The 14,440-nt window shown below is 45.5% G+C and overlaps 1 protein-coding gene across 1 annotated transcript in view; it reads left to right on the plus strand.

The window, feature by feature from the left end:
- The first annotated feature begins 1,213 nt into the window (after nucleotides 1–1,213).
- Nucleotides 1,214–14,440, plus strand: part of LOC138299982 (peptidase inhibitor 16-like) — a 303,085-nt gene continuing 289,858 nt past the window's right edge. Inside the window, exon 1 of the mRNA XM_069238747.1 lies at nucleotides 1,214–1,519. Coding sequence (XP_069094848.1) covers nucleotides 1,370–1,519 — 150 coding nt within the window. The 5' untranslated portion in view covers nucleotides 1,214–1,369. The remainder of the gene's footprint in view (nucleotides 1,520–14,440) is intronic.

Raw genomic sequence — 14,440 nt, forward strand, 5'->3', positions numbered from 1 at the left:
CACATGCAGTGTTATGAATTGATTAATAGTAAATAAAACACAATGTAATTTAAAGCACAACTTTTGAAGGCATTCTGCATCCTACTTTTGTAATTACAGAGCATAATTCAACGTGTGCGAGTGGTGTCTCAATATTACTGAAGCGCTGATAGAGACAGCAAGTGGCGTAAAAGGTGTATGCTAGTTTAAAAGTAGGTGAACACATTGTACGTCCAGGAATAATACAAAAACTCATAAAATGAATCAGTGCTTTGCAAAAAGACGAAGAATAACAAAGACAAGAAAGAACACGTACTTGGTCCAAGCTACAGGGAGGAGCTAATGAATGAAAGGAGGGTAAGCCTGTTGGGGCTAAGCAATCGAGACATTGCAAATAAGTGTGACAACCAAAACAACCAGTGGTATGCTGTGGGCGATGAATAGTAAATGCTCCTCACAGCACAGCAACTAGCACTCTTTAGGCGAGACCTAAATTCGGCATCCATACCTCACAGTTCCTCATTTACCGTTCCTCCTAGCGCTACATTCCATAATCGCTCCTCAGTGGTCATAATACACAACATAGATACCTTTCCCAATAGTAGACAGGAAGCAAAGACAATACACATCCCACCACACATCCCCCTTCTGAAGCACGCTATCCCTATGGATAAGTCTTTCAGTGCCCCAAATAGGGGTAGTAAGTCATGTATGTGCCAATGGTATAGTACAGTACAATACCATACGCTTGCCTGGCACTAAGAGCAGTTTTCGGCAGTGGATCAGCAATACACGCTTTTTTGCACACAGAGAGCTCAATATTGACAGCAACGTTTCAATATTCTTTGGACTCCCTCACGTTATTGGGGGGCAAACAAAGCCGCTGCAGTATCGCTGCTATAACACAGATAAGCAAAGCCTCATATAAGATTTCACGTTTGCGACAATTTACACCTTTTGATTCCGAAAGCGTGAAGTTTTCTGCCTGTTTTCACCAAAAACAAATTCCAGCACGTTTTGTACGCACAATTTAAACTGTCTTTGGAGCTTCTTATTTATACATCTGAAAAAACTATTCGCATTTCCGATTTGGTCACCTGTAGAAAAAAAAAAGTTTTGCAGCAAGTTTCCACTTCCAGTTTTCAGTGATTGGTGGTCTGGTGCATAATGATAGTGATTCACCAACAGAGATGAGAGCGATAGTTGACTTGACTGTGTAAACATGATTTATATTCTAGAACAATGGCTCGGTTTGGGTGTGCCTGTGAAAAGCAGAACGATACGAAATCCAGGGCTCTGCTTCCAATTTGAGACAGGGAGTTCCTATGTTTTGAGCTCTTGCAAAGCAGTTCGCTGGTTGCTCTGAGTGCTGAGAAGACGAACAGCCAAGATGCTTTGTCGGAGTGCTGTTTTCTTGCTTGTTCTCGTGGCTGTAGAAGTAAGTTGGGCGCTCACAGAGAAAGAAAAGAGCACGATTGTTCAGCTGCACAACACCTACCGCTCACGGGTGTCCCCCTCTGCCGCCGACATGCTGAAAATGGTAAGCGATGAACTCCTCGATTGCTTGTTTATATTTGGTGGTTTCGGTAGCGCCAAGCACTTCTCATCCACGCTGCTTTAGAGCGCTTCTGGTCTTAGCGCTGTGTGTTAGTAGATATAATTCTGTGTGTTCGTGTACTGTTGTTAGACAGGAGGTCAACGACTAGAAATTCATTGACGTTTCTCTGTAAAAATGAACCTGTATAATTAAAGATCTGTATATATATATATATATATATATATATAGATATATATATATATATATTTTTTTTTTCTTCACATTTAACCTTATTATTGCACTGTGTTAAACCCTGTAGACAAGTATTGCGCTATATGCAGTGTCATGGAGCACTGTAGTAGGCAATGACTTCGCTGTTGGTTACCCCGTCTGACAAACACACAGAGTTGAAGATTTGCAATGTGATAATCCTTCTTTGACCCTGTTCATAGGTATTGTCAAATGCTTTGACACCTATAATTTTGTATATATTTGGAGTTTTATGACTGTTACTGATTGTTGCCAGCTTATGTGCAATACAGGAGGCCTCAGTTTGTTATAACGACATACCAACTCAAATAAATCTACATACATACATATACATACATAGAGAGTATTTGATTGTACCCTTTCCTGTCCACGCATCATTCCCATACTGTCTAGGGCAATCAGTTAGCCTATTTCTGGCATTAGTTCTGTTGCCCTGTGAGTAAACATAGTTTGCTTATCACATGTGCACGTCCATCTAAAAATGAGTTTGCTTCTTTGTCTGGGTTGGTGGCAAGTCCTTTAGTTCTCCACAGTTTTCTTCTTTAGGTCCCCTTTCATTTCTTTAATTCCCCTTTTTGTGCCCCCTGTAGTTCCCTGAAAATCATACTAGGCTCCACACTCACCCTCATTTCATCTGCATTGTACTGCATCCCGTGTGGCCAATATTTCTAAACTGTATGGCCATCTCAGAATGGCCACAAACTTTGGCAGGATTGTGTTTGCTACCTTGGCTTCATACAGCAGTCATACACTATACACTTTAAAATTTGAAGAAATATACCTAGGGCAATGCTTGCTGAGAGGACACCATGTATTTTGACTGCGCATTGTTGTTTTTACCGCTCCAAGATGGCCAATGTATTGCTTTGAAATGTGGTAGCTACAGTGGAACTTTAAAACAATGTTATACTGTATACAATACCAATGCAAGATGGCTACCCACTACTATGTTTCATTTTAATTGTGTATTGTGAGAAGGTAGCCTCTTTCTAGCCTTGTTACCCCCACTTTTGGCCTGTTTGTGAGTGTATGTCAGGGTGTTTGTCACTGTTTTCACTGTCTCACTGGGATCCTGATAGCCAGGCCTCAGTGCTCATAGTGAAAACACTATGTTTTCAGTATGTTTGTTATGTGTCACTGGGATCCTGCTGGTCAGGACCCCAGTGCTCATAGGTTTGTGGCCTATATGTATGTGTCACTGGGACCCTGTCACACAGGGCCCCAGTGCTCATAGGTGTGCATGTATATGTTCCCTGTGTGGTGCCTAACTGTCTCACTGAGGCTCTGCTAACCAGAACCTCAGTGGTTATGCTCTCTCATTACTTTCAAATTGTCACTAACAGGCTAGTGACCAATTTTACCAATTTACATTGGCTTACTGGGACACCCTTATAATTCCCTAGTATATGGTACTGAGGTACCCAGGGTATTGGGGTTCCAGGAGATCCCTATGGGCTGCAGCATTTCTTTTGCCACCCATAGGGAGCTCTGACAATTCTTACACAGGCCTGCCACTGCAGCCTGAGTGAAATAACGTCCACGTTATTTCACAGCCATTTTACACTGCACTTAAGTAACTTATAAGTCACCTATATGTCTAACCTTTACCTGGTAAAGGTTAGGTGCAAAGTTACTTAGTGTGAGGGCACCCTGGCACTAGCCAAGGTGCCCCCACATTGTTCAGAGCCAATTCCCTGAACTTTGTGAGTGCGGGGACACCATTACACGCGTGCACTACATATAGGTCACTACCTATATGTAGCTTCACCATGGTAACTCCGAATATGGCCATGTAACATGTCTATGATCATGGAATTGCCCCCTCTATGCCATCCTGGCATAGTTGGCACAATCCCATGATCCCAGTGGTCTGTAGCACAGACCCTGGTACTGCCAAACTGCACTTCCTGGGGTTTCACTGCAGCTGCAGCTGCTGCTGCTGCCAACCCCTCAGACAGGCAGCTGCCCTCCTGGGGTCCAGCCAGGCCTGGCCCAGGATGGCAGAACAAAGAACTTCCTCTGAGAGAGGGTGTGACACCCTCTCCCTTTGGAAAATGGTGTGAAGGCAGGGGAGGAGTAGCCTCCCCCAGCCTCTGGAAATGCTTTGTTGGGCACAGAGGTGCCCAATTCTGCATAAGCCAGTCTACACCGGTTCAGGGACCCCTTAGCCCCTGCTCTGGCGCGAAACTGGACAAAGGAAAGGGGAGTGACCACTCCCCTGACCTGCACCTCCCCTGGGAGGTGTCCAGAGCTCCTCCAGTGTGCTCCAGACCTCTGCCATCTTGGAAACAGAGGTGCTGCTGGCACACTGGACTGCTCTGAGTGGCCAGTGCCACCAGGTGACGTCAGAGACTCCTGCTGATAGGCTCCTTCAGTTGTTAGTAGCCTATCCTCTCTCCTAGGTAGCCAAACCCTCTTTTCTGGCTATTTAGGGTCTCTGTCTCTGGGGAAACTTTAGATAACGAATGCATGAGCTCAGCCGAGTTCCTCTGCATCTCTCTCTTCACCTTCTGATAAGGAAACGACCGCTGACCGCGCTGGAAGCCTGCAAACCTGCAACATAGTAGCAAAGACGACTACTGCAACTCTGTAACGCTGATCCTGCCGCCTTCTCGACTGTTTTCCTGCTTGTGCATGCTGTGGGGGTAGCCTGCCTCCTCTCTGCACCAGAAGCTCCGAAGAAATCTCCCGTGGGTCGACGGAATCTTCCCCCTGCAACCGCAGGCACCAAAAAGCTGCATTACCGGTCCCTTGGGTCTCCTCTCAGCACGACGAGCGAGGTCCCTCGAATCCAGCGACTCTGTCCAAGTGACCCCCACAGTCCAGTGACTCTTCAGTCCAAGTTTGGTGGAGGTAAGTCCTTGCCTCACCTCGCTGGCTGCATTGCTGGGAACCGCGACTTTGCAGCTACTCCGGCCCCTGTGCACTTCCGGCGGAAATCCTTTGTGCACAGCCAAGCCTGGGTCCACGGCACTCTAACCTGCATTGCACGACTTTCTAAGTTGGTCTCCGGCGACGTGGGACTCCTTTGTGCAACTTCGGCAAGCACCATTTCACGCATCCTCGTAGTGCCTGTTTCTGGCACTTCTCCAGGTGCTACCTGCTTCAGTGAGGGCTCTTTGTCTTGCTCGACGTCCCTTCTCTCCTCAGGTCCAATTTGCGACCTCCTGGTCCCTCCTGGGCCCCAGCAGCGTCCAAAAACGCCAAACACACGATTTGCGTGTAGCAAGGCTTGTTGGCATCTTTCCGGCGGGACAACACTTCTGCACGACTCTCCACGGCGAGAGGGATCCGTCCACCAAAGGGGAAGTCTCTAGCCCGTTTAGTTCCTGCAGAAACCTCAGCTTCTTCTGTCCAGTTGAAGCTTCTTTGCACCCGCAGCTGGCATTTCCTGGGCATCTGCCCATCTCCGACTTGCTTGTGACTTTTGGACTTGGTCCCCTTGTTCCACAGGTACCCTAGATTGGAAATCCACAGTTGTTGCATTGCTGGTTTGTGTCTTTCCTGCATTATTCCTCTAACACGACTACTTTGTCCTTAGGGGAACTTTAGTGCACTTTGCACTCACTTTTCAGGGTCTTGGGGAGGGTTATTTTTCTAACTCTCACTATTTTCTAATAGTCCCAGCGACCCTCTACAAGGTCACATAGGTTTGGGGTCCATTCGTGGTTCGCATTCCACTTTTGGAGTATATGGTTTGTGTTGCCCCTATCCCTATGTTTCCCTATTGCATCCTATTGTAACTATACATTGTTTGCACTGTTTTCTAAGACTATACTGCATATTTTTGCTATTGTGTATATATATCTTGTGTATATTTCCTATCCTCTCACTGAGGGTACACTCTAAGATACTTTGGCATATTGTCATAAAAATAAAGTACCTTTATTTTTAGTATAACTGTGTATTGTGTTTTCTTATGATATTGTGCATATGACACTAAGTGGTACTGTAGTAGCTTCACACGTCTCCTAGTTCAGCCTAAGCTGCTCTGCTAAGCTACCATTATCTAGCAGCCTAAGCTGCTAGACACCCTATACACTAATAAGGGATAACTGGGCCTGGTGCAAGGTGCAAGTACCCCTTGGTACTCACTACAAGCCAGTCCAGCCTCCTACATTGGTTGTGCAGTGGTGGGATAAGTGCTTGAGACTACTTACCACTCTTGTCATTGTACTTTTCATAAGAGAAAAATATACAAAACAAGGTCAGTGTATATACACATAGCCAAAAAAGTTTTGCATTTTCTCTTTTCACTCTTTTCTAAGTGCTGAAAAGTACTCCTAAACTTTCAAAAATTTCTTAAAAGTTTAAAAAGTTTTTTTCTGTCTTTCCAAAAAGTTCTGAAAACTTTTTTCTCTTTTTCTATCACTTTAACTCTCTCTAAAAAATGTCTGGCACAGGCCAAAGTGTTGATCTGTCCAAACTTGCATATGACAACCTTAGCTGGAAAAGAGCAAGGAGTCTCTGTATAGAGAGAGGTTTGAGTGTAGGGAAGAATCCTTCCTTGGAACTGTTACTTAATATGCTTAGAGAACAGGATAAGGCTATAGGTGCCCCAGCTGTTGAAAAAGTACCTAATAGTTCCCAATCTGATTCAGGGACTCCCCCAGGAAAAGATTCAGGAAAGAAACTTCCTAGCCTGCCCATTACTAGACAATCTAGCATAGATGGTAATGATGATGAGCCACACCAAATAAATAGTGTTGTCTCACATCATAGCAAAAGCATTTATTCTCACCATACTGGTAGTAATGTTTCTGTAAACCAAGCTGTTAGGGTGCCTTCTGTAAGGGACAGGTCTCCTTCTGTTCATTCCCATCATAGCTCTGTTTCTAGAAATGTCCCTCCCACCAACCCTGATGACAGAATGTTAGAGAGGGAACTCAATAAGTTGAGGGTGGAACAAACCAGACTGAAGCTTAAAAAGCAACAGCTGGATTTGGATAGACAGTCTTTTGAATTAGAGAAGGAAAGACAGAAGTTGGGTTTAGATACCCATGGTGGCAGCAGCAGTATTCCCCATAGTCATCCTGCAAAAGAGCATGATTCCAGGAATCTGCACAAGATAGTTCCCCCTTATAAGGAGGGGGATGACATTAACAAGTGGTTTGCTGCACTTGAGAGGGCCTGTGTTGTACAGGATGTCCCTCAAAGACAGTGGGCTGCTATCCTATGGCTATCATTTAGTGGAAAAGGTAGGGATAGGCTCCTTACTGTGAAAGAAAATGATGCCAATAATTTTACAGTTCTTAAGAATGCACTCCTGGATGGTTATGGCTTAACCACTGAACAGTACAGGATAAAGTTCAGAGAGACCAAAAAGGAGTCTTCACAAGACTGGGTTGATTTCATTGACCATTCAGTGAAGGCCTTGGAGGGGTGGTTACATGGCAGTAAAGTTACTGATTATGAAAGCCTGTATAACACAATCCTGAGAGAGCATATACTTAATAATTGTGTGTCTGATTTGTTGCACCAGTACCTGGTAGACTCTGATCTGACCTCTCCCCAAGAATTGGGAAAGAAGGCAGACAAATGGGTCAGAACAAGGGTGAACAGAAAAGTTCATACAGGGGGTGACAAAGATGGCAATAAGAAGAAAGATGGTGAAAAATCTCAAGATAAGCATGGGGATAAGGGTAAAACCAAAGATCCCACTTCAAATCTTAAACACTCTTCAGAGGGTGGGGATAAAACAAATTCTTCCTCTTCTTCCCAACCTGCACACATTAAAAAGCCTTGGTGCTTTGTGTGTAAAAATAGAGGCCATAGGCCAGGGGATAAGTCCTGTCCAGGTAAACCCCCTGAGCCTACCACCACTAATACATCAAGCTCTAGTGCCCCTAGCAGTAGTGGTACTAGTGGTGGGACTGCTGGCAACAGTCAAGCAAAGGGTGTAGTTGGGTTCACTTATGGGTCCATAGTGGAAACTGATGTAATCAGTCCCAAGACAGTTTCTGTCACACCTAGTGGCACTGGCCTTGCCACACTGGCTGCTTGTCTCCTTACAATGGATAAGTACAGGCAGACAGTTTCAATAAATGGTGTTGAGGCCTTGGCCTACAGGGACACAGGTGCCAGTTTCACTTTGGTGACTGAAAACCTAGTGCCTCCTGAACAACACATCATTGGACAACAGTATAAGATTATTGATGTCCATAACTCCACTAAGTTTCTTCCCTTAGCTATAATTCAGTTTAGTTTGGGTGGAGTTACTGGCCCTAAGCAGGTGGTGGTATCACCTAGCTTACCTGTAGACTGTCTCTTAGGTAATGACCTAGAGGCCTCAGGTTGGGCTGATGTAGAGTTTTATGCCCATGCAGCCATGCTGGGCATCCCTGAGGAATTGTTCCCTCTCATTTCAAGTGAAATGAAAAAGCAAAGGAGAGAAGGCCTGAAAACTCAGGATCCCTCTCCATCAACAGGTAAAAAGGGTATCACAGTATCCCCTAACCACCCTACCATTCAGGATACTATTCCTGTGGTGGGAGAAACCTCTCCTAGGGTGGCACCTGTTCCAAGGGAATCATCAGCTGGCAAAGCTGGACTCCCTGAGGTGGAAGTACCTCTCTGTGGGATAACTAACATTGGTGAGAAAAACAGCACCATTTTAGTTAACATGGAGCATCCCTCCAACCCTCCCAGAGAAACTTTAGTGCAGAAACCCTGCACTACCTCACAACACTTAGGACAGCATCCCTGCCCTAGTGTGGAGCTCATAGGACAGCATCCCTGCCCTGCTCCAACTCAAGAGAAACAGCATCCCTGTTCTCTCTTCCAGCCAGATGGACAAAGTTTTTGCCCAGCTATGGCTTTTCTGAGACAGCATCCCTGTCTGGCATTTCCATCACTACAAATAGGTTCAGTGGACAATTCCCACTGCTCTAAACTAAAACTTACTGATAGAAACTCTGAAAATACATCTTCACATTGTTGCTTAGCTAAAAAACTTCAAAAAGGGTGGCTTACATCCCCACAGGGAAGTAACCATATAGTGGATGATAAAGGGAGTAACCAGTCTATTGCAGAGCTACTCTCTACTTATCACCACTTAGACAATAAAGTCTCAACTGGCCAAGGTTAGCCTTATTGTCCTTCGTTTGGGGGGGGGGGTTGTGTGAGAAGGTAGCCTCTTTCTAGCCTTGTTACCCCCACTTTTGGCCTGTTTGTGAGTGTATGTCAGGGTGTTTGTCACTGTTTTCACTGTCTCACTGGGATCCTGATAGCCAGGCCTCAGTGCTCATAGTGAAAACACTATGTTTTCAGTATGTTTGTTATGTGTCACTGGGATCCTGCTGGTCAGGACCCCAGTGCTCATAGGTTTGTGGCCTATATGTATGTGTCACTGGGACCCTGTCACACAGGGCCCCAGTGCTCATAGGTGTGCATGTATATGTTCCCTGTGTGGTGCCTAACTGTCTCACTGAGGCTCTGCTAACCAGAACCTCAGTGGTTATGCTCTCTCATTACTTTCAAATTGTCACTAACAGGCTAGTGACCAATTTTACCAATTTACATTGGCTTACTGGGACACCCTTATATTTCCCTAGTATATGGTACTGAGGTACCCAGGGTATTGGGGTTCCAGGAGATCCCTATGGGCTGCAGCATTTCTTTTGCCACCCATAGGGAGCTCTGACAATTCTTACACAGGCCTGCCACTGCAGCCTGAGTGAAATAACGTCCACGTTATTTCACAGCCATTTTACACTGCACTTAAGTAACTTATAAGTCACCTATATGTCTAACCTTTACCTGGTAAAGGTTAGGTGCAAAGTTACTTAGTGTGAGGGCACCCTGGCACTAGCCAAGGTGCCCCCACATTGTTCAGAGCCAATTCCCTGAACTTTGTGAGTGCAGGGACACCATTACACGCGTGCACTACATATAGGTCACTACCTATATGTAGCTTCACCATGGTAACTCCGAATATGGCCATGTAACATGTCTATGATCATGGAATTGCCCCCTCTATGCCATCCTGGCATAGTTGGCACAATCCCATGATCCCAGTGGTCTGTAGCACAGACCCTGGTACTGCCAAACTGCCCTTCCTGGGGTTTCACTGCAGCTGCTGCTGCTGCCAACCCCTCAGACAGGCAGCTGCCCTCCTGGGGTCCAGCCAGGACTGGCCCAGGATGGCAGAACAAAGAACTTCCTCTGAGAGAGGGTCTGACACCCTCTCCCTTTGGAAAATGGTGTGAAGGCAGGGGAGGAGTAGCCTCCCCCAGCCTCTGGAAATGCTTTGTTGGGCACAGAGGTGCCCAATTCTGCATAAGCCAGTCTACACCGGTTCAGGGACCCCTTAGCCCCTGCTCTGGCGCGAAACTGGACAAAGGAAAGGGGAGTGACCACTCCCCTGACCTGCACCTCCCCTGGGAGGTGTCCAGAGCTCCTCCAGTGTGCTCCAGACCTCTGCCATCTTGGAAACAGAGGTGCTGCTGGCACACTGGACTGCTCTGAGTGGCCAGTGCCACCAGGTGACGTCAGAGACTCCTGCTGATAGGCTCCTTCAGGTGTTAGTAGCCTATCCTCTCTCCTAGGTAGCCAAACCCTCTTTTCTGGCTATTTAGGGTGTCTGTCTCTGGGGAAACTTTAGATAATGAATGCATGAGCTCAGCCGAGTTCCTCTGCATCTCTCTCTTCACCTTCTGATAAGGAAACGACCGCTGACCGCGCTGGAAGCCTGCAAACCTGCAACATAGTAGCAAAGACGACTACTGCAACTCTGTAACGCTGATCCTGCCGCCTTCTCGACTGTTTTCCTGCTTGTGCATGCTGTGGGGGTAGCCTGCCTCCTCTCTGCACCAGAAGCTCCGAAGAAATCTCCCGTGGGTCGACGGAATCTTCCCCCTGCAACCGCAGGCACCAAAAAGCTGCATTACCGGTCCCTTGGGTCTCCTCTCAGCACGACGAGCGAGGTCTCTCGAATCCAGCGACTCTGTCCAAGTGACCCCCACAGTCCAGTGACTCTTCAGTCCAAGTTTGGTGGAGGTAAGTCCTTGCCTCACCTCGCTGGGCTGCATTGCTGGGAACCGCGACTTTGCAGCTATTCCGGCCCCTGTGCACTTCCGGTGGAAATCCTTTGTGCACAGCCAAGCCTGGGTCCACGGCACTCTAACCTGCATTGCACGACTTTCTAAGTTGGTCTCCGGCGACGTGGGACTCCTTTGTGCAACTTCGGCGAGCACCGTTTCACGCATCCTCGTAGTGCCTGTTTCTGGCACTTCTCCGGGTGCTACCTGCTTCAGTGAGAGCTCTTTGTCTTGCTCGACGTCCCCTCTCTCTTCAGGTCCAATTTGCGACTTCCTGGTCCCTCCTGGGCCCCAGCAGCGTCCAAAAACGCCAAACGCACGATTTGCGTGTAGCAAGGCTTGTTGGCGTCCTTCCGGCGGGAAAACACTTCTGCACGACTCTCCACGGCGAGCTGGATCCGTCCACCAAAGGGGAAGTCTCTAGCCCTTTTCGTTCCTGCAGAAACCTCAGCTTCTTCTGTCCAGTCGAAGCTTCTTTGCACCCGCAGCTGGCATTTCCTGGGCATCTGCCCATCTCCGACTTGCTTGTGACTTTTGGACTTGGTCCCCTTGTTCCACAGGTACCCTAGATTGGAAATCCACAGTTGTTGCATTGCTGGTTTGTGTCTTTCCTGCATTATTCCTCTAACACGACTACTTTGTCCTTAGGGGAACTTTAGTGCACTTTGCACTCACTTTTCAGGGTCTTGGGGAGGGTTATTTTTCTAACTCTCACTATTTTCTAATAGTCCCAGCGACCCTCTACAAGGTCACATAGGTTTGGGGTCCATTCGTGGTTCGCATTCCACTTTTGGAGTATATGGTTTGTGTTGCCCCTATCCCTATGTTTCCCCATTGCATCCTATTGTAACTATACATTGTTTGCACTGTTTTCTAAGACTATACTGCATATTTTTGCTATTGTGTATATATATCTTGTGTATATTTCCTATCCTCTCACTGAGGGTACACTCTAAGATACTTTGGCATATTGTCATAAAAATAAAGTACCTTTATTTTTAGTATAACTGTGTATTGTGTTTTCTTATGATATTGTGCATATGACACTAAGTGGTACTGTAGTAGCTTCACACGTCTCCTAGTTCTGCCTGAGCTGCTCTGCTAAGCTACCATTATCTATCAGCCTAAGCTGCTAGACACCCTATACACTAATAAGGGATAACTGGGCCTGGTGCAAGTACCCCTTGGTACTCACTACAAGCCAGTCCAGCCTCCTACATGTATTGCAAGTATATGCCCACTGCGTTTATTCTACTTTTAATATTTTATCTTCCATTTGCCTATGGGAGTTTGTGTGTCAGTTTTATTATGGATTGATATGTGGGTAAGTGCAAGAATAAGTCAGTGAGTGGATGAATTGATGTATGAGTGCAAGAACGAGTGCTAGAGTGCATGCATGATGGCTTATTGATAGCCTAAACATATCAGTGACTGAAGAGACCCTTCTTGTTATAAACCAGGCCTAGTGGCAATGCCAATGGTTGTTTGTTATGCCATTTTGTTCGTTGTTGCTTGCTATGTGTCTAGTGGTACGGGCGACCGGCTTTTATAAATGCTTTTTTTACCGTTGCAACCACTGACACCCAGGTGAGGTCTAAACGGAACGTAGTGAAAACTAGTGCTTCATTTAGTTATTCCAAGACCCTATTTTAATAGATGCGACTTTTCTTTATAAGTTTAGCAAAGGTGTGAGTAGTTGAGCACGATATTGAGTCAATGGGTGCGTTGATGGATGGATAAATGAGAACGTGCATGGACAGATGAATGGATGAGTAAATTGGTGCCTGGATGAATTGGTGAGAGTGTGGTTGTATAAATAAATAGATGAGTGAACAAGTGATTGCATAGAAGAAAAATACGCATTGCTCTTCACCTCCTATAGGATGGTCTCCTACGCAGATGATTTGAGTTTGTTTAAACTAGACTCCAATTGGCTTGTAGAGAAGATTAAAATCCCCGACAATTCATTACAGCAACTATAAACTGAGAATGAGCATCTCCAAAACAAAAGTAGCGTAAATTGGAAGATGTAGTGATAATTACTCATGGTGCGCCTATGGGTTCAAACTGTAAATAGTGCATAGATACAAGTTCTTAGGAGTCATCTTTGACTCCTGTAATTTGGGAACTCCATCATTTTGGAGATCTTATGATAAGAACTGCAAGTTGCTTCAGTAGATTAATGAGCTTCAACAATCAGTATTGCATGGGTTATAGTCCCCCATTATTGAAGGTCTTCTGGGCCAAGGTGATCTCCATGTTGCTATTTTGTTCATCTGTATTTATTCACAAGGGCACTAAGGCACTAAATAGAGTTGAAAGCAGTGGGCTTAGCAGGCTCTTCCACGTTACTCCAGGTACACCTTAGTGTGTGGTTAGATTAGAATTGGAAATTTCAGCAGTATCGATGCGATCAGAATATGGAGCCTTGTAGTATTTTAATAGGCTGCGCTGCAGCAGAGTAAGAACCCTGTCAGCACTGAGTCCAAAAGGAGCTGAGTGCTCCTCAATGGGTATACAAAAGATCTCAGAGAAGTATTTGACACAAGTGCTCCTCAATGGGTATACAATAGATCTCAGAGAAGTATTTGACACAAGTGTTCCTCATGGGTATACAAAAGATCTCAGAGAAGTATTTGACACAAGTGCTCCTCAATGGGTATACAATAGATCTCAGAGAAGTATTTGACACAAGTGTTCCTCATGGGTATACAAAAGATCTCAGAGAAGTATTTGACACAAGTGCTCCTCAATGGGTATACAAAATATCTCAGAGAAGTATTTGACACAATACGACCTAGCAACAAAGCAGAAAGCAGTTAAGTCTTCAAAGCATTGTCCGAAGGCTTTTCTCCATAGGAAAGTGCTCAGTTTTATCTATATACTGATATTAATAACCTTGATAGACTGAAAACGGATCCAACATTAGAAGGTTCCTATAGTTTAGTAGCTTCTCACATTTGTCTGACATTGGGCCTTTGACTCTTTATTCTTAGATCATACACACAAAAAAAACATTTTTATCTGTCTGCTCCCAGCAGAGAGACGGAGTGGGGAGCAGAGAGATGTGGGTGGGAGCAGGTTGGGGGTGCAGCGTGGGAGACCAAGCCATAGCTAATTTTATATGTCTTGTCTATAGTCTTGTAAATGTGTATATATATATATATATATATATATATATATATATATATATATATATATATATATATTATATATATATATACACACACACACACACACACACATGTATAGGCACACATTCACAAAGATAAGCAAAAAAAACGGGACATGCCAGATATAAAAGTGAGAGTAAAGTCGTTAGTCCTTCTTTTATCTTTGACCTGTCCCGGTTTTTGCTCCTCAAAATCTGGTCACCCTACCTCAGGTGCTGTGTGTTCCACCCTGTTCTGAGCGAAAATCTGATAATACTATTGTCAACAGGGCCGAACCTTGGCTGAGCCCTAGCCCTCTCCCCAAGGTCCGCCATCCTACCTTTCTTACAGGTGCTGCTCCCTCAGCCAGAAAGAGTCCAGACCTCTCCGTGCCCTTTCTGAACACTTCTTTCATCACAAGTGGCAGCATGAACTGAAGCGTGCAAAGTCTCGGTGCGCACAGC

This window comes from Pleurodeles waltl, chromosome 6, assembly GCF_031143425.1.
Source record: "Pleurodeles waltl isolate 20211129_DDA chromosome 6, aPleWal1.hap1.20221129, whole genome shotgun sequence".
In the NCBI taxonomy this organism is placed as follows: domain Eukaryota; kingdom Metazoa; phylum Chordata; class Amphibia; order Caudata; family Salamandridae; genus Pleurodeles; species Pleurodeles waltl.